This window comes from Pinus tabuliformis, chromosome 2_1 (genome assembly GCF_031772625.1).
Source record: "Pinus tabuliformis cultivar Carrire ecotype Pingquan chromosome 2_1, CPIR1, whole genome shotgun sequence".
Taxonomy (NCBI): Eukaryota; Viridiplantae; Streptophyta; class Pinopsida; order Pinales; family Pinaceae; genus Pinus; species Pinus tabuliformis.
The window spans coordinates 209282903-209303266 of NC_142299.1; the positions used below are offsets into that span (position 1 = coordinate 209282903).

Below are 20364 nucleotides of genomic sequence, written 5' to 3' on the forward strand. Positions count from 1 at the left end.
AGCATAAATTTCACCAAGGTTTCATTCTTGGCAGGATCCCACTTCTGCTTCACAAGTTCAAAACAAGGGGTTTTCTAGTGAAGGGCCTCGGAGACCACCTGCAGGGGTACCACCAGGCCTTAGGAAAACAACTCCACCAACAAACGTGGCTGATGATTTAACGTCTCTTTTCAGTAAGGGAAAAAAGATGAAACATCCACTAGATATATCTTTTAAGTCCAGGAAATATTCTGTTAGCTTGTCTGGCTTTATAAGTTTGTTATTTTTTCCATGTCAAGTGTTATCTTCTCACCATTTAGGAACATTTTCAAATTTCTTACCAAAATATATTTTGCTTCTAAAGCTGTACCATCCTCTGAAGAGTTTCAAGAATTTGAAGGTGAAACTGAAGAGAGAAGGAGAGCTAGGTTGGACCGACATCAGCGAACCATTGAACGTGCGGTATGGTGTATTGGTTATTCACTTGGAGATGTGCATTTGTTTGAGAGTTCCACCCCCCTTTATAAGTTTATTAATATGCTTTTTCTGACAGTAACATAGGAATTTAAAGTTATATTTTACCACGTCTCAATCCTGCAATGTTTTTTGAAGACGAATGATAATGGTCTGTCACATGATTGAAGTCAAAAACTTGTTTTACTGCTATGATTGAAACTTTTTTTCCCATTTATCTCTATCTCATTCGTCTTTGGATGTTTCAGAGCAAAGCTTTAGCTGAAAAGAATGAACGTGATTTGCAAGCTCAAAGAGATCAAGCTGAGAGACATGTAAGATGATGATCTTTCTCTAGCATTTTATTTGGATTCTGATTTGGCCCAATTTACTTGGCATCAATATAAGAAACGGGAGGGGGGCTCTGTGAACTTAACTTCACTAAAACTCTGTTATTGTTTAATCTTCAGAGGATGGATTCTTACAATACATCATGTTAAATTTTTACACAGTAATGAGTCATTTGTTGCATTATTACTAACATCTACTTTGCCATAGCTGGCTTTGGGAATCCTTCAAATTGGTTAGATGGATTAAAAGAGCAAGCATATGAAGTTATGAACTTCCATTTTGTAATCTCGAATTATCAACATAGTTTTGCAATTATCATTTTTCTGCTTTGTTTGATGTTGGGGTTCTTCTCTTGAATCTGCATATTCAGACAGATTTGGAAGGCATTACATCCTCGTAGATAAAATCTGTTCATTTCATTTCAGTGTTACTACTTTGCTTGTTGAGATATCTTTGCATTAATCTTTGTATGAAGAGTATCATAACGATGTTTTTAGGCAGTTCAAGGCACTTACATTACCCCATTTGCTTTGCAGAGATTTGCAGAAACATTGGATGCTGATATTAAGCGGTGGGCAGCGGGGAAAGAAGGAAATTTGAGAGCATTGCTCTCAACATTACAATATGTAGGTTTCATGAATAATCCTTATCCGGAATTCTGTTTTCTCTGGTTTCTTTCATTTTCTGCGAGAAATATGCTTTTTCATAATGGCTGTCATGGCATGAAGTATGGTTAGTGAGTAGGACATAAATTTGAGATTGAGACAAGATTAAAGTTTTGTTTTGAAGGAAGCTTTGTAATGCTTCAAGGTTGCAAGTGTGTGAAGAGTTTCCAGTTCATTATGGTTTGCTCTGGGCAGGGTGAAAATTGAATTGGGAGAATACTCACATGAGAAAGAGAGAATAATACTGTCATGTTGGATGAAAACTTAAAATCTCCTTTCTTTGACATACACACCATTTTGAGACGACCAATTTGATTCTCTTTGGGATACTTTTATCCAATTAGTTATTGGTGTTGAGCTAAATCATTGATTTTGTTTATCAATTCATCCTATTATCATGCATCGATCTTGTGGCAGGAAGATGCGTGTGTATTGATCTGTGCAGGAATTGAATGTCTCTTTCAGGGAGTATTTTCTACAATGAGTTGAATCTGTTGTATTTCTTCGGGTATGTTTGTTGATTGACTTAGCCCATGAGTGTACTTATCAATGTTCATTGTTTTATAGGTCAGTTTGGTCTTATGCAAAAACGAAAGTAGAAGAATGTGAGCATTCCGTTTTGTTAAATGCATATGATATAGATGGTTAGGATTAAAGCTAAGAAGGCTTATATGCCTAGTTGAAAGCATCTGCTAAGCACTGTCAATAGGTCAAATTGTAAGGTTTCATATCTATTGTTATATAGGCATCTGTTGATCATGGAAGAATGGTCTTAGTCTCCATAGTGTTTACAAATGACTCAATTTTGAGATAAGAGTGAATGAACACAGAACATGGATTTGATAGGGTTGTCCTGTTATCCACTTCTTTACAGTCATAGTGACTTTGCTTTTGAGTAAGGACGCCAACACAAGAGTAGTATTTAGTTCTATTAGAACAATGGTCAATCGATCAACAATTTGGTGATTTTTTACTGAGTTACTGATGAAACGGTAAATCAGAGGGAAAAAGTTGGCTTTTTATAGAAATTGGAAAAATTGCAATTTTCTTTTGAAAAATTCACCAAGGCATGAAAAAATGTAAATAAAACTCTTTGATCACCTTTTCTGCTCATTTTGATTTGCTGTTTGCATATCTGAGAGAGAGAAGTGTGTCAGCATGGTTGAAAAGGGGAAAGTTGGTGTTTGATTGCTGGCAATGGGTCTTTCGTCAATTGGGCAACAATTTCCATTCGTTATTTATTATTTTCACCTCGAAAAGATGTTTCTTCCCTATAGTTTTTGTAGATTTATGCAGCAATGAGAAGGTTTGTTTTCAGAAGATTGTTGCATATATAGTGTTTGCCATAAACTTTTGTAGATTATGTATTTTGAAAACGTTTTTTAGGGTTGAAATATTTTAATTTTTTTGCCCAAAGGTTGCTTAAGGTTGCATTTATCTTCCACCAGTATACAAAAGCTCTGGATGCGTTTTGGGCATATCACATCAATGTTATCAGAAATGAACTGGTCATCAAACCAGTTGACCCCAAAACTGGGAACCGGAAAAAGATCGGACAAAATACCAGTTGACCAAAAAATACATAAAACATTCATATTTAAAAAGACATATATATTCATGTGCTTGTACATGAATTTAAATAATTTATACACAAATATGCAAGAGTTCTCATTTATATAGCAAGAGTGGATATAACCAAAATAACACTTAGTGCAATACATCTCTGAACCAAAAATTCACCAAAAAAGGGGCTCTAGATGGTCTCTAGTGTAAGAAAAATCATGCTACAACAAATATCTACATATCATCAAAATCATTGGCTGTATTGGGATCTCATCATCAATATCACCCTCTAAGCATTCAAATATGATAGAAATAGTTTCACATATCAAAACGAGATTTTGTTTGAGTGATGGGTATATTTTTACTAGGGTCATGTTAGAGGAGTTGAATAGTCAATGCTACTAACATCAAAGTATATAGAGGGCTTTGTGCTCTTGATTGAATGTTAGTTCCATACCCTCGTATGCCACGGAATCCAATGGAAATGTTGCGATTCCCCCGATCCTGAAATCCAAACTTATAATTTGTCCATATGAAATCCAATGATGTCAGAACGACTCTCAAACATCCTGAGTCAATTAATGGTAATGTTAAAAATTTATGTAAAAGGATGAAAATGAAAGATAAAGGAGAATCATTTGTTTTCATCGTTTTATGTTAAAGAGTGCAACTAGGGGCTAATTCTCCATCCTAGAAGCCCCTCCTTTGATGGATCATCCCTCCATTGGATCACCCTTGATGGCATTCTTCTTCACCTGAAAAATTATAAATTTTGCTCACCTATAAGTGCCTCTTTGCCCATGTTCAAGTCAACCCAGTGATGAATAGACGTGTCTTTTCTCTCCACGCCAACCGCTATAAATATAACATATGTCCTCATTTTGGCACCTCATCACACATCACATTCTCTCTCTTCTGATTGGTTCGTACACATCTGAGGCAGCAGATTCTTCTCACACGTGTGAAGGGTGGACTGGGCATCTTTGTTCTTCTGCGTTGACTTTTCTGCAGTGACCTTTGACCAGATTTGACTGAGGCTTATTTGTCACTGTTTGCTGCGATTTTTGTGGAGATATATGTTTGGGCAGGCTGCACATTCTGACACAGGAACCGAGGCTTTTGGTTAAGTTTGACCTGCATTGAGCGCAGGCTCTGATCTCAGGTTGACCGCAGATCTGACAGGTGTTTACTCTCTCCTTTGACCGCTGATTTCTGGACTGTTTTGGCATTACTTTCATCAGCTCTTGAGGTCGCATTGACTGGGCTACTAGACTGAAATTTTTGAGGACGTTTGATTGGAGTTTGACCACTGTTGACTGGACTGGTTAGGGCAAGTTGACTGCTGTTGACAAACTTCAGAATTGTCGATTTGACAGTGACAAATTTGGATCAGTTTTGGGCTTCTTGTTTATCATCATTGTACAAATTGGATTTTTCTCTCTCTGCTTGACATTTGATATTAATCAATAAGAAGAATTGGTTGGGTTTACCCCCTTGTGGGGTTTTGCCCTAGCATTAGCCTAAATCTCTGTGTATATTGTCTTGGCTTGTCTTCTTATGCATATTATTGTTGATGTTCTATCTACAATTACTGTTAATGGTGAATGCTAATTGATTGCTATTTGGAATCTAAAGTGAAATTATTATTGGGCTAATAAATTATTGAAGTAATTGTTGCAAGCATAGAACATACCATAAAATTAACATGGTATCAGAGCTAAGGTGAAGATAAATCCCAAGGAAGAAGTAAGCTATCACTTTTGGAATTCTTGCTGCTGTTGGACAAGGTCTATTGAGACAAGTTTCCATGGCTTCTATCTCTTACTTCAAGACAGAGGATAAGGTCAATGACAAATCAAACTATGATGCTTGGAAGTTGACACTTGATCTGACCTTGGAGGAACATGAAGTGTTGGATTATGTGCAAGGGAAATTGGTGGAGCCTCCTTCAAATGCACCTGCTGTTGCTAGAACGAAGTATAGGAAAGGTGAGGTCAAACTTCAAAGCTAAGAGAATATTAGTTGACTCCATTCAAAAGCATATAATCTCTTATATTTTTGATTTGGGAGCTTCCAAGGAAATGTATGATAAGTTGATAGGGATATTCAAAGTCAACAATGCAAATCAAATCCTCTTTCTCAAGAACATGTTAAGGGATATCAAGATGGACAAGGGGGAGTCTATACAAGCTTATTTCATGATAATAACTCAAGTGAAGAATGATCTGCTATCTATTGGAGAAGTTACTGCTGACAAGGAACTCACCCTCATTGCTCTTGGAGGCCTTTCAAGACCATGGGAAACATTTGTCACCACCATTCTCAACAATGACAGGATACCTGGTTTTGATGAACTATTTGCTAGATGCACTCAAGGGGAAATAAGGATGACGGAGAGAGATAAGTCCTACAATGGAAATGAACCTATTGCTTTCTCTGCACATGCAAAAATGAGGAATGGTGCTAGTCCATCTAATTCAAGGAGATAGGGTCAAGGATCTAAGAAGGGATTCAAAGGAAAAGGCAAAGGAAGATGCTACAATTGCAACGAGTTCAACCACTATGCTAGAGAGTGTCCTAACAAGAAGAATCCTCTTCAGGGATAATAATAACAATCTAAGAAACAATAGGTCTAACAACATGGGAAAAAGGAATGCTCTTGCTGCTCGAGAAGGAAATAATTGACCCCCCAAAAGATCAAGAAATGCTAGGTATGATGAAAGTAATGTTGTTGAAAAACAAGATGAGTATTATATTATTTTTGCTTTATCAATTGCCTCTCCTTCGGGCACCTTGGATCATTGGTTAATTGATAGTGGAGCAGGCATTATAAGGAGTTTCTTTCAAATTTAGTTGAGAGGAAGACTAATCTAAATATTATTCTCGGAGATAATGGCACTTACTCTGTGAAAGGGATAGGAATTGTTACTCTTCACTTGAACTATTTACAAACCATACATCATGAGGAAGTCTTGTATGTGCCCAATTTGAAAAAGAATTTGGTCTCTATTTCTGCAATGGAAGACAAAGGTTTCAAAGTAGCTTTCATTGATGGAAAGGTATGTGCATGGCATAGGAACTTTAAAGATGCTTTTACTCTTGGGTTTAGGGTTGATGGTCTTTATCAAGTTGGTGGAAGTCCTTTGGGAGCTTTGGCAAATGATACCTCTATTCAATGTGAGCTATGGCACCAAAGATTTGCTCACTTACATTACAAAGCCTTACCTGGTGTAAGGAAGATGGTTATAGGGATGCCCGAGTTTCATATGAATCATGAAGGAATTTGTCAAGGTTGTGTAGTTGGAAAACATACAAAGGGACCATTGCCTTCTAGTGAAAGCAAGACATCTGATATTCTTCAATTGATCCATTCTGATATGGCTGGTCCTTTGCCTGTGACTTCGTTGGGAGGATACTTACACTATGTGATATTTGTGGCGGGCTTCTCTCGCAAGACTTGGATTTATTTCCTAAAGAAGAAGGATGAAGTATTTAGATGGTTTCGTTCTTTCAAAGTCTTGGTGGAGAATCATACAGGAAAGAAGATCAAGACATTAAGAACAGATAATGGAATCGAGTATGAATTTAATGAATTCAATGACTTTTGTAAAGAGGCATGTATTAAGAGGTAGACAATCGTTCCATATAATCCACAACAAAATGGAGTTGCTGAGAGAAATTTCAAACTATTATGGAAGCCACCCATGCCATGATTTATGACCAAGATCTACTAAAGTTTTTATGGGGATAAGTTGCGAAGACTGTTGTGTACGTTCAACATAGGAGCCCTCATCAAAGCTTGGATTTCAAGACACCTGAAGAAGTCTTCACTGGTAACAAACTTGATGTTGCTCATTTTAGAATCTTTGGTTGCCCTGTATATTTTCATGTACCAAAGGAGAAAAGGAACAAGTTAGAACTCTCTGGGAAGAAATGTGTATTTGTTGGACATAGTGAAGATTCAAAGGCATATCAAGTTTATGTACCTAGTCAAAGTGATGTGGAAATGAGTAGAGATGTTACTTTTGATGAAGACACTACCCTCGGGAAAGCAAGGGGCCTCCCTATCTCAAGGAAGGATGATTATGCCGCTGAAAAACAAGAAGAACCTCTGATGGATGAGCCCATGCTCGATCTTGATGGCCTGATGGATCCACTTGATCCACCTCTTGGTGATCCCTCTACCTCAAAAGAAAAGACCACTATGGCTCTAGGATACATTTCAAGATGCTAAATATCATGTTGCTCCTTGAGGGACATTTCAGTAAAGTAAGAAGCCCCCACTAGGTATCAAGGATAGCTGCCATGAGTACTATCATAATATCATTCAAACTGAACCTTGCACTTTCAAAGTAGTGAAGTACTAGGTACAAAAAGATGCTATGGCTAAGGAATAGGAATCGATCATGATGAACAATGTCTGGGAAGTGGTGCTTAGACCAAAGGACAAGGCCGTGGTCACTTCAAAATGGATCTACAAGATCAAACATGGAGCTGATAAAAGTGCAAAAAAATATAAGGCAAGGTTTGTGGCTCGTGGTTTTTCTCAAAAGGAAGGAGTTGACTATGATGAAATATTTGCACCAGTTGCTCGATGCACCACTATACGATCCATAATTTCTCTTTGTTGCAAATCAAGGATGGAGCCTGCATCAAATGGATGTCAATACCACATTCTTACATGGTTCACTTAAAGAAGAAGTCTACTTAGAACAACCTCAAGGGTTTGAAGCTCTATTTTAAGACCCGACCAAATCGACTCCGAAATGACTGAGTCAATCCAGGTCAGATGGTGGTTGGGTCGAAACAACAAGTGAACCAGACCGGTCGGCCGAGTTGTTACCAAGCCGACCAAGTCAACTCGGCCGACTCGGTAAGAGCTGCGAGTCAACTCATTTCCGCGACATTTTTTTTAAATTGATTTTTGGGGACCCCAAAGCCCACTGTAATGTGCCTTTGGGTTCTTTGGGGTCCATTCCCCTCTCCTAAACCTTATAAAACCTGCCCAACCCCTCTCATTTCCTCACAACCATCTCATTGCATTTAAGTGAGAATTTGAGTGAGAGTTTGTGAGGAGTTGTGGAGTTTGTTTTTGGAGTAGTAGTGAGGAGTCTTGGGCAAGCATTGTAGTAGGAGTGAGGAGCTTCTTGGGCAGCCATTGGAGCAACATTGAGGAGTTGGTTTGTTGGAGGAATTTTGAGGAGGCAGTTTGTGCCTAGAGGTATTTTTTTCACTTCTAAAAATCTGTTTTTGCTTATTTATTTTTTGTGCAAATCTGGAAATTGAAAAGAGTGTTTTTTGTGAAAGAAATGAACATTGAAGCAGTGCTATTTTTTTTGTTTTCATTTTCAGATTTTTCCTTCGATTTCCAAGTGAAAAAATGACACCTAGAGTGAAATATGCTGCTTGGGCATATCTTGAAATGGTTGATAGTCAAATATTTTGCCATAGAAAAATTAAGGAAGGTCCTGGGGGCATTAATAGGCTGAAACAACACTTGGCAGGGATTAGAGGCCAAATTACTCCATGTGAATCACCAAAAATTGGGGAGATTGGGAAGGATTTGTTAAACAACTTTGAGAAGTTTAAAGAAGAAAAGGCTAGGCAAAAAGAATTAGAGGCCGAAATTGGGAGGAAGAGGAGTATACAACAAATGATGGCTAACAACCCGCATTTTGATTTTGTGGGTTCTTCTTCTATCCCTTTTACTGATGCATCCAACCCCTTCCGATATGTTCCTCCCTCTTTGGAGTCTATTCAAGAAAATGGTAAGGGTAAAATGAAAAAGAAAGGTGATATGAATATCAAAAGTTATTTCACTGTCACACCCTCCTCTCCATCAGATGCACATGGTCCTCGAGCTAGTAGAACTTTGCAGCCCACTTTAGATAACCATTGGAAGAAATAATTGAGTGAGACTGCCTGTGATTACATATGTAGACGATGGTATGATGCTGATATCCCCTTCAATGCTTCCCGTTCACCATATTATGAGCCTATGTTTGATGCCATACATGCTGCTGGAAAAGGCTTCAAAGGCCCTACTATGCATGAGATAAGGGGGTATCGTTTGCAGAAAGAAATTGCCTCCATTAATGAGTATTTGAAAGATTTCAAGGACTCATGGGCAAGAACAAGGTGTACCATCATGTCAGATGGATGGACTGATCAAAGGAACCATACCATCATAAACTTTCTTATCTTCTGCCCACAGGGAACCATGTTTCTAAAATCAGTTGATGCATCTGATAGGGTGAAAGATGGACAATTGTTGTTTCAGCTATTGGATGAGGTTGTTGAGGAGGTGGGGGTGGCTAATGTTGTTCAAGTCATCACAAATAATGCCTCTAACTATGTTCTTGCTGCTAAATTGTTAAAGGAAAACACAACCATATTTTGGACGCCATGTACTGCACATTGCATAGACCTCATGCTTGAGGATATTGGCAATTTAGATTGGGTCAAAAACACTGTAGATCATGCCAAAAGCATATCAAAATTTATCTACAACCATTCATGGATTTTGAGCTTTACGAGGAGACACACAAGGGGCAGGGGTATTATTAGGCTTGCCATCACTAGATTTGCTACTCATTTTTTGACATTGCAATCTATGCTTTCACAACATAGAAACTTGCAAAAGATATTTTCCAGTGATGAATGGAATCAAAGCCAATGGTCTCACAAACAGGATGGTAAAGAATTGAAAAATAAAGTTAATGAAGAAATATTTTGGAGAAAGGCAGCAAAGATTGTGAAGATTGCTGAGCCACTGGTTAAGGTGTTGCGGTTGGTGGATGGGGAAGGATTGGCTATGGGCTTCATTTATGAGGCTATGGATCAAGCAAAGGAGGAAATAAAGAGGGCATACAAGGATAAAGTGGCTAAGTATGGGCCCATTTGGGCAATCATTGATGAATGATGGAACAATCAACTCCATCGCCCTATACATACAGCTGGGTATTTTTTGAACCCATAGTATCATTATAAAGCTCTGGTGGCCAAAGCTTTGAGGGGGGAGGTTAGAGATGGATTGATTGACTTCATTGATCGCATGATCCCATTGGAGTGTGATCAGCTAGAGATACACAGACAGGTCACAACCTTCAGCAAAGCCATAGGTACCTTTGGGAAGAACCTAGCAAAGATTGCAAGGGAAGCAGTTGAGCCAGGTAAGCAAAAATTTCAATTTTGAAATTCTTAATACTTATTTTGTTAAATCGTTTATAATTTGAAAGTTGGATATAATTTGTAATTTTGTTGAGCTAACTCATTGCACTCCTATGTTTTTTGTAGCACAATGGTGGGAGGCTTTTGGTAGCCATTGTCCTCAATTGCAGTGCTACTGGGTGTGAGTGCAATTTGTCTGTCTTTGAGAGGATTCACATGAAGAAGAGAAACTGTTTGGATAAAAAACGGTTAAATGATCTAGTCTATGTCCAATACAACCTCTGGCCCAGTCGCAACCAATTGCTGAACAAAAGACCTGATTCTGATCCCATTGTGTTGGAAGACATTGATCCAACATCAAATTGGGTAGTGGAGAGTCATCCAACAGAGTTTGATTCTGATGAGGATCTTGATTTGGATTTACAAGTGGAGGGCAACACTCGAACATAATGTTCAGTTGGATGCAGATCCACTTGTACCATCCTCAGGGCCAATGCCAAGTCCTCCAGTTGCAGGCGTTTCCTCTGCTCAACCATGACGAAAGCGCATATCTCGTCTATCTCAGTAGACACTAGCTGCACAACCTGCTAGTGCTACCACTTCTACAGTTGCAGTTGGAGATGATGATGAGGAGGAGCTGTGGGTTTCCTTGTCTGACTCTGATTCAGAGGTTGAGCCAGATGATGTTGGCTCCTCTAGCAGTGACCAGTAGTATTGGTCACAATTTACTTTTGTTGTAGAGGCCATTTCTAGCCTCCTTGGTTATGTGTTTTTGTTTTGATCTCTATATCATCATCATGTATGTATTGGAGAGTGCACTGGGTGCCATTTTGATATAATGGATATATTCATGAGCCTACTTCGATCATATGTTGTCTTCTCTCTATATTCTAATGCTGTGTTTGGAAACATGAATGAAAATATTTAAAATTGTGTTTTTTATAAAAAAATAAATATTTAATGTATTTTTTACAACAACCGAGTCATTGAAATCGAGTCGGCCGAGTCGATACCGAGTCGGAGTTGGAGTCAGAGTCGACCCTCGGTCGAGTCGGAGTCGGAGTCAAAGTTTTGAAACATTGGCTTGAAGAGAAGGATAGAAGGACACATGTATGCAGGTTGAAGAAAGCCCTCTATGGGTTAAAGCAAGCCCCTAGGGCTTGGTATGAGATGATTGATAATTATCTCATGAAGTTGGGATTTACAAGGAGCTACGCTGATATGAACTAATACTTCAAGGTTGAAAAGGACATGCCACTTATTTTGGTCTTATATATTGATGATCTGATTTTGACTGGTGCAAACACTCTCATTTATCAATGTAAGAGGGAGTTGACTTTCGAACTTGAAATGAAGGACCTAAGGCTAATGCATTACTTCCTAGGCTTCGAGGTTTGGCAAAAGCCAGGCGAGATTTTCCTTTCTTAAGGAAAATATATTGTGAAGTTGTTAGAAACATGTGGCATGGTGGAATGTAAGTCAATGACTGCATTGATGGAATTAAATTTCAAGAAACTTTTGGAAGTGTTGCTGGTCCGGATTTGGCAAATCCTATTGAATATAGACAACTTGTGGGAGCATTGATTTTCTTGGTGAACACATGACCAAACATATTCTTTGTTGTTAATACACTAAGTCAATTTTTGGTTGGGCCTCATCATATACATTGGGTTGCTGCAACAAATCTTTTGAGACATCTTCATGGTACTATCAACTTGGACTGAGGTACACTATCGGGAATCTGAGACTACATGGATATATTGATGCTGATTGGGTTGGCAGTGTGGTGGATAGAAAAAGCACATCTAGATGCTATTTCTCTTTGGGATCCACTTCAATTTCATTGATGAGCCGAAAACAAAAATCTGTTGCATTGAGCACTGTTGAGGCTGAATATATTGCAGCTAGTATGGCTTGTTGTGAAGCCATTTGGTTGAGGAAGCTCTTCAGTGAGCTATTTGAGCATGTGCTGGATACCATCGTCATTTACTATGATAATCAAAGTGGGATTTGCCTTTTAGAGTCTCTCGTGTTCCATGACTGATTCAAGCATATTGATATCAGGTACCATTTTATCCAGGATATGGTACACTGGGGAGCAATAAGGCTCCAACACATCAGGACGGATGAACATGTTGACATCCTCATGAAGCCTTTGGGGAAGGCCAAGTTCTTAGCCTTGAGAGAGAGACTTGGAGTCTTGGAAAGGCCCTCCCATGAGGGTCTCGCTTGAGTTGGAGATTGATATTTGGGAGCTCCTAGGGGCTCAAGGTACTTCTTGGAGCTATATAAGCATAGGGTGAGTGGTTCACCTTCCCCTGTGGAGTACATATCGCTCCATGTGAGCATAGGGTGAGTGGTTCACCTTCCCCTATGGATATCCTAACATACATCCCACCCTTGTAGTCTGAGACTCTTGGGTAGTACCTCTCATATGGCCAATGAGTTGGGAAAAGTGGTTATAGGGTTAATTAGTACTACCAACAAATGCGTTAGTGACTACTTTATTCCCTATGTCTAGGGTTAATGAAGTTCAACAACTTGGTCATTAAGGATCAAGCCTGGTAGGGGTTCTACCCCTTCGACATGAGGACTTGCCTTTGTCATTTTGACGAGGGTGGCAGGGTTGTGTGACCCACCCTCTTTCGGTCCTTTCTTATTGATCTACAATATCAATCTTCAACAAAAATGAGACAAGTTGCAAAGATGGTACATGATGGACATGATGGCATAGCAAGCAGATGGATGCTTGACAATCATAATTACTCCCTAGTTGAGAGGGAGTGTTAAAGAGTGAAACTAGGGCTAATTCCCCATCCTAGAATCCCCGCCTTTGATGGATCATCCCTCCATTGGATCACCCTTGATGGCATTCTTCTTCACCTCAAAAATTAGAATTTTTGCTCACCTATAAGTGCCTCATTTTCAAGTCGGCTCAGGTTTGCCCCTCTTCAAGTCGACCCAGTGATGAATAGACATGTCTTTTCCATTGTTTTAAAAAACGGCCGTTTCGATACCGAAACGGCCGAGTTGATCCAAGCCGATACCCTCAGCCATGACTCGGCCTTTGATACGGTACGTTTGGCCGAGTCAGCCATGACTCGGCCAACTCGGCCGTTTCCGTTATGACTCGGCCGAGTCACAAAAAGCCGGCCCAGAACACGTTAAACATCGATTTAATATTTTTTTAATGGATTTTTAAGGTGGTTTCTGATTGGTTTGGACTCCAAGGTGTTATATGAATTTGCTAAATGTCATTTGGGGTCCATTTCCCCCTCCCAAACCCTATTTAACACACTCAAATGCTCTCTACTATTGATATGCTATTCAAATTTCATGGTAATGTTAAATTCTTAAAGTAAAAGTGACATTCTCCTTAATCTTCATTTTCATCCTTTTACTTAAATTTTTAACATTACCATGAAATGATTCAGGATGTTTGAGAGTGGTTTCGGCCTCATTGGATTTCATATGGAGAAAGTATAATTTTAGATTTCATTCAAAATCCAGCAGACTTATCAGTTTTTCAGGATTGGAGGATTGCAATGTTTCCATTGAATTTTGTCATGTATTAGGGTATGGAACTCGTATTTAATCAAGAGCACCAATCCCTCTATGTACCTTGATGTTAGTGACATTGGTTGTCGAACTCCTCTGGGATTCGCTCCCAAACAAGGAGCTTCTGAAAATGTCGCTCCCGCTCCCATTTTCGCCCCTGCTCCCAAGTAACACAAAGAAGAGAAACCGTTTGGATCAAAAACGGTTAAATGATCTAGTTTATGTCCAATACAACCTCCGGCTCAGACGAAACCATTTGCTGAACAAAAGACCTAATTCAAATCCCATTGTGTTGGAAGACATTGATCCAACATCAGATTGGGTAGTGGAGAGTCGTCCAGTAGAGTTTGATCTTGATGAGGATCTTGATTTAGATTTAGATATCGAGACATCAATTGAACTTGAACATGCTGTTCAGTTGAATGCAGATCCCAATCCACCAGCCTCAGTCTCATAGCCAGCAAGGACTCCAGTTGTAGGTGCTTCCTCTGCTCCGCCACAACAGAAGCGCAGCCGCATATCTACTCTATCTTAGCTTGCATCTGCTGCAGTTGCACAACCTGCTAGTGGTACCACTTCTACAGCTGCAGTTGGAGATGATGATGATGAGGAGGAGCCATGGATCCCCTGTCTGACTCTGATGATGATCCAGAGATTGATCGACATGATCTTGGCTCCTCTGGCAGTAGCTACTAGCCAGTAGCTGTAGTACTAGTACTGGAGTCTGGTCACAGTTTACTTTTGTTGTAAAGGCCATTTCTAGCCTCCTTGGTTATGTGTTTTTGTTTTGAGTCTTTGATCATGTATGACAATTGACTATGTATTTCCATTGGGTACCATTTTGATAAAATGGATTGGTTCATGAGCCTACTTTGATCATATGTTGTCTTCCATCTATATTATAATGTTGTGTGTTTGGAAACATGAATGAAAATCTCTAAAATTATGTTTAAAAGCTTTAAAATTATGTTTTTTTATAAAAAAAATAAATATTTAATGTATTTTTTACAACGACCGAGTCATTGAAATCTAGCCGGCTGAGTCATTACCGTTTCGGAGTCGGAGTCGGAGTCGATCCTCGACCGAGTCGGAGTCGGAGTCGGAGTCTTAAAACATTGGTCTTTTCACCCCACGTCAACCACTATAAATATAACACATGTCCTCCTCATTTTGGCACCTCATAACACATCACATTCTCTCTTTTTTGATTGGTTTGTACACATCTGAGGCAGTAGATTCTTCTTACACGTGCAGTTGGTGGACTGGGCATCTTTGCTCTTCTACGTTGACTTTTCTGTAGTGACCTTTGAGCAACTTTGACCGAGGCTTATTTGGCACTGTTTTGCTGCGATTTTTGTGGAGATATCTTTGTTTGGGCGTGCCACATATTTCACCAGCTAGCTATAGTCTTTTTCAATGGTTTGTTCCTCAAATAGCTCTTGGTGGTTTTCAATAGTGCTTCTTCAACAATTCTGCATTGCCCCTCTTGCTTGGGACTCTCGACAAACCTTACAATCCATTGTCCAAAGCAAACAAGGTAACTGTATCTTCAATTAAGATGTTTTTGAGGTCTGCAATAACGCTTTTAATGAGCCATCACAAGTCTTCAAGAGGGTGAGATTTTGTTCTGCAACAATGAACTATATCGATATAGTCTTCTCAAAACTGTCTGCAATAATAAGTTACCACAGGTCTGCTAAGTCTTTGAAAGACAAGCTTCTCTACAGGTCTGTAATATAATTCACACAAAAATACTCTCACCTTGTGAGAAAATTTTTCGGCGTAAATCACATTATGATATATTTGTCGACGTGTTTCAAACCAAGTTGTGTGGTTCATTGTCAGGACAAGTTGAAGAATTAGACCATGGCTGCATGTTAAATAGGGAGAGCAGAACTTCCAACAACTAAGTTTGACTAGGAAACCATTATATGGGATTGGACTAACGGCTATATTTGACCATATAGCGGCTAACTTTGACCAACCAATCAGACTCCATTGAATTAAGGGATAAGGACATGTACCAAAATTTTTATTTAACACTATTTTAATTATAATAATTTTATTAGATAAATTTAATCAATGAATTAATATCTATTATTATAATGTACTCTGGGTTCTTGAATGTTAAATTAATAATGCTATGAATATTATAATGCTTAACTAAACTTGTAGTATTAATAATTAAGAAAAAGTAACTATATTGATGTTAAAATGCTTAATAGTGAATTATATTAATAATATTATGTATTTATTATCTTTAATATCCTTCTAACTATAATATTAATATTATAGATTTAATTATTACTTTAAAATTATATTGTTATATCATTATTACTTAATAATTAATAATCCTAAGTTATTAATGGCTTGTATATTTTTATAAGTGGAGCCCAATAATTAAATATGTATATTTAAGCTATCTAATGAATTCTAGATTAGATATATCTAGTAAATTTAAGGGAAAGAATATGATGGAAAATTCGTAAAAAAGACTAAAAAGACAAAAAACCAAAAAATAAGGACTTATTACTCTTAATATTCTTATAACTCTAAAATTGATATTATAAATTTAGTTATTATAGTATTCTTATAGTCTCACCTGTTCGCAACTATGGTTCCACATAATTATGAAATGCAATGACTCTCCGCAGGTCCAAGAATACGCTACTACAGGTCCACAAGAAATATATCCACAATTCTGGAGTGTAAACACTCACCACAGGTTCAAAATATATGCTACTATAGATCTGCACAATTCTGGGTATAATTGATTTCCACAGGTTCAGAGATATTATGGAGTGCAACTGGTTTCCACAATTTCAAAAATGTCCCACTACAGATTCGCATAGTTCTCCACAAATGCTTTCACAGAGCTTTACTTCTAAGTTCACGAGATGTGAACTTCTTTTGTTCTTCGCTTATATTTCTTGTCCTATACCTCAGCTCATGAAAACCGACCAACGAATGATTTGACTTGTATTTATATTATTTGCAAGGGATCCGAATGGTCACAAGGAGCTGACTTCTACTGGTGGAGCCGACTTATGAATGAGTGGAGCTGTGTAATACGTCTAGAGTGGAGTTGTCCAACGTTATGTTATATAGCGTTATTCTTTGAGTATGCATGTTGTGGAGGTAACATTATAAAAGTTTTATTAATGTATTTAAATTAGTAATTATAATGGTAGAACATTAAGGAATGCAGAGTTAAAAAAGTGTCTTTAGGTCTTTTTAAATAATAATTCATGAATAGTTTTTAGGGTTATAACTTTAAATTAATAAATTTGTTATGGCCTCGGCCTCTGCGGGTTTGGAACAGCCAAATAACCAGTTTAAACATCAAAACTAAAGTGAGACTGCCCCGGGAGGGGAAACCAGTCCGACGACGAGAAAAAACCGAGCTACCTGCGCAGGGGTTACAGCGCCAAAACTCGGAATTAACTGTCATGGTGAATTTCCAAATTGTCCATGTATTTTGAAATAAACAACAGTAAAAGACAAACTACTAAAAAAACCAAGCTGGGCATGTGACCTGTCTGCTTGAGAGTGCTAGGTGTCTTATGACGGTGGCTTCTCCTCCACTATCAGACACCCATTCTCGCCTGAATTAGTATCCTGTGCCTGCTTGCCACCCGTATTGTTGTGTGTCTCTCTGGCGTCTTCCTGAACTCCTTTGGCTTCGCTGGTGGCCTTTCCTCTTGAAGCCTTCTTCAGTCTGCTGGTGGTCGAATGATCCTTGGCCTCTTGCTGATCGCTGGTGCTCGACACCTTCTGTGCAATGTCGGGGGGCAGATGCACCAGGTTCTTCGCTGCGCTGTGTTCTGGGTCACTGTGCGTGCCAGCTTCCTCCCTGAAGTCCACCGAAACGGTGGCTATAATGACAGGTCTATCTATGGAGCAAAGGAAGTGAAATTGAGTGGACTGGGTGGCAACACTTAGATTGGGCGTCAAGGTGGCCTCATTGACCCGACGAGCTGCACAGGGACGAGCTCGTCCCCTACCGCTTCGGGTAACCTGATCACTGCCATGGAAATGGGGAGTGGACGGGGTGGAGGGCGGGGAGGATGAAGGGGAATTCAAAGCAAAGGGAGATAGCAGAGGGGGTCGAATGGCTCGTCCGCGGCTGCCGCCTCGCTTGCAGCGCATGCGGTGATGAAGTCGCGACATATTGCTCTGAGTGGGGTGGTGCAGCGAGGAGTGAGCCGAAATGTTCAAGTTACAGACTTGGAGCAGGACGAGGGCAGCAGAGTTAACACTATAAATGACAGGGGAATGCAGTTCAGGGATAGAGGCAGAGGCCGAGGCATCAAATTGCAAGGTGCAGTAAATAGAGTGGGAGAAGTGGATACCATTTCCCAGATCAACACAGCTGAGAAGCCTACAACGTCGCCCCGTTGCGGTGCAAGCGCTTGGCTCTGCTACTGCAGGGTGGCAAGAGCATTTCAGAGGCGGAATGGAGGTCTGCCAATGGCTCGGAGCCATGATTTTAAGATTACAGGGACGGTCTCGACCAATGCATCGGATTAATGGTGCCGACCGGGTGACAGAGGCCTGCCTTAAATTCCCACAGGTGAGAGCGCGGAAGACCATGTGGCTCGGCCACCTGCCAAACCCGTGTCGCATCCGCATTAAATCAACTTCAACCGTTATGGTGGAATGTGAAGGAATGGCGAGTTAAAAAGTTGTTTTGAGGCCTTTTTTAAATAATAATTTTTCATGAATAACTTTTTAGAGTTTTACGATTTAGGGTTAGGTTTTCAGGATTTAGGACTTGGGGTTAGGGTTATAGGACTAGTGTTTCAGTTTCATATATTTGTCATATGTTATTTAGGGTTTTTTGGTTAGGTTTCATCAATGATTAGGGCTACAATAGGAATAATGTGAGGTAGATTGGTTAAAGTGTTTTTTTAGGAAATTAAATTAGAATTAGGGTTAGGGCATTAACTAGGGTGAGGGTTTGATCAAGCATACTATTCTAGGGATGCAACTAAAGTTTTCAATAGGCAAACAAGGCAACATCTAGAGTTTGCCAATAAGTCTAGGGTTTGACAATTAGCTTTAGGGTGGGTAACATTAATGATTAAGATTAGGGCTTTCATTCTAGGGTTTGAGGCAAAGGTTTCTTCAACTCACTTGGGGCTTCAACAATGTTAGGGTTTCAGTTTAGGGTTCTCATCATCAAGCATCGACAAGGCTAAGATTAGGGTTTGCATAATTTTCAACAATGCACCCAAGTTGCCATCTAATTGACATCAATGACAACTCTATCCAACAGAGATTTGATATTTAATCATTAAGAAGGATTGTTTGGGTTTTGCCTTGGCATTAGCCTAAGCCTTTGTGTTCATTGTCTTGGCTTGTCTTCTTGTGCATATTATTGTTGATGTTCTATCTACAGTTATTGTCAGTGGTGAATGCTAATTGATTGCTATTTAGAATCTAAAGTGAAATTATTATTGGGCTAATAAATTATTGAAGTAATTGTTGCGAGCATAGAACATACCATAAAATGTCATGATAGAGGAGTTGAATAGTCAATGCTACTAACATCTAAGTACATAGAGGGCTTGGTTTTCTTGATTAAATACTAGTTCCATACCCTCGTACACCATGAAATCCAATGGAAATATTGCGATTCCCCTGATCTCGAAATCCTAAAAATTGTTAAGTTTGCTGGATTTTGAGTGGGATCTAAAATTATACTCTGGCCATATGAAATCCAATGATGTCAGAATTACTCTCAAACATCCAGAGTCAATTAATGGTAATGTTAACAATTTATGTTAAACAATGAAAATTGAAGATAAAGGAGAAACATTTATTTTCATCGTTTTATTTTACCATTAATTATGTAGCATTAGTAAGGCCCTAGGGTTGAATATTAGGTTGCACTCAAATTATTGTTTTCTTTAAAAATGTTTTGCATTTGGAGGGTCCTTTGTTGCATTGTATAGACTCAATCAGTTTGGTAAAAAAAGGTTGGTTTAGTGCTGCTGGTTGGACTTGTTTAAACACCAAAACGGTTGGATCAATTAGTTCCACCAGTTTTGGTCCGGTTCTGATAACACTATGTCATATTTATCTTCCACGAAAATATCAAAGGCTTTGGATGCATTTTGGGCATGTGGGGATCCTATTAATGGGTCTTGTAACAACCTAAAATGCAAATGTTTTGCTCAAAGCATCTATATGGAGAGTTTATATTATTGTATTATTAAAATGTCCAAGGAAGCACCCCTGAAATATTAGTTGATGTTCTAGAAACAAAGTCTGATTGGAAACGCCTTCAAAAAACTATTGAAGTGACTTGTGTATCTAGTTTCTGAAATCGCTGTTGATTGGGGGGTTTTGTGTGCAAATTTACAAAACACTCTCACAATGGTTGGTTGGAATGCTTGGGTGCATTATAATTATGCAGGAGGCTATTCTAATTTTTCTTTTTGTACCATGAAAAAAGTAAGCAAACCAAGAAAAAGTTTTGGGAGGAAATGGGGAGGACACTTGTAGAAGGTTCCTCCAAGAATATTTAAGAAAACCAGGCGAAAGATTTGGGAGGAAATGGGGAGGACACTTGTAGAAGGCTCCTCCAAGAATCTTCAAGCCTTGAGTCAATCAGGAGGAG

At 38.9% G+C, this 20364-nt stretch overlaps 1 protein-coding gene across 1 annotated transcript in view; it reads left to right on the top strand.

Moving 5' to 3' along the window:
* Window positions 1-20364, top strand: part of LOC149199484 (auxilin-related protein 2-like) — a 58312-nt gene that overhangs the window by 13751 nt on the left and 24197 nt on the right. The window contains 4 exon segments of the mRNA XM_089402458.1: window positions 35-173; window positions 344-441; window positions 702-767; window positions 1320-1409. Of these exon segments, the coding sequence (XP_089258584.1) occupies window positions 35-173; window positions 344-441; window positions 702-767; window positions 1320-1409 (393 nt within the window).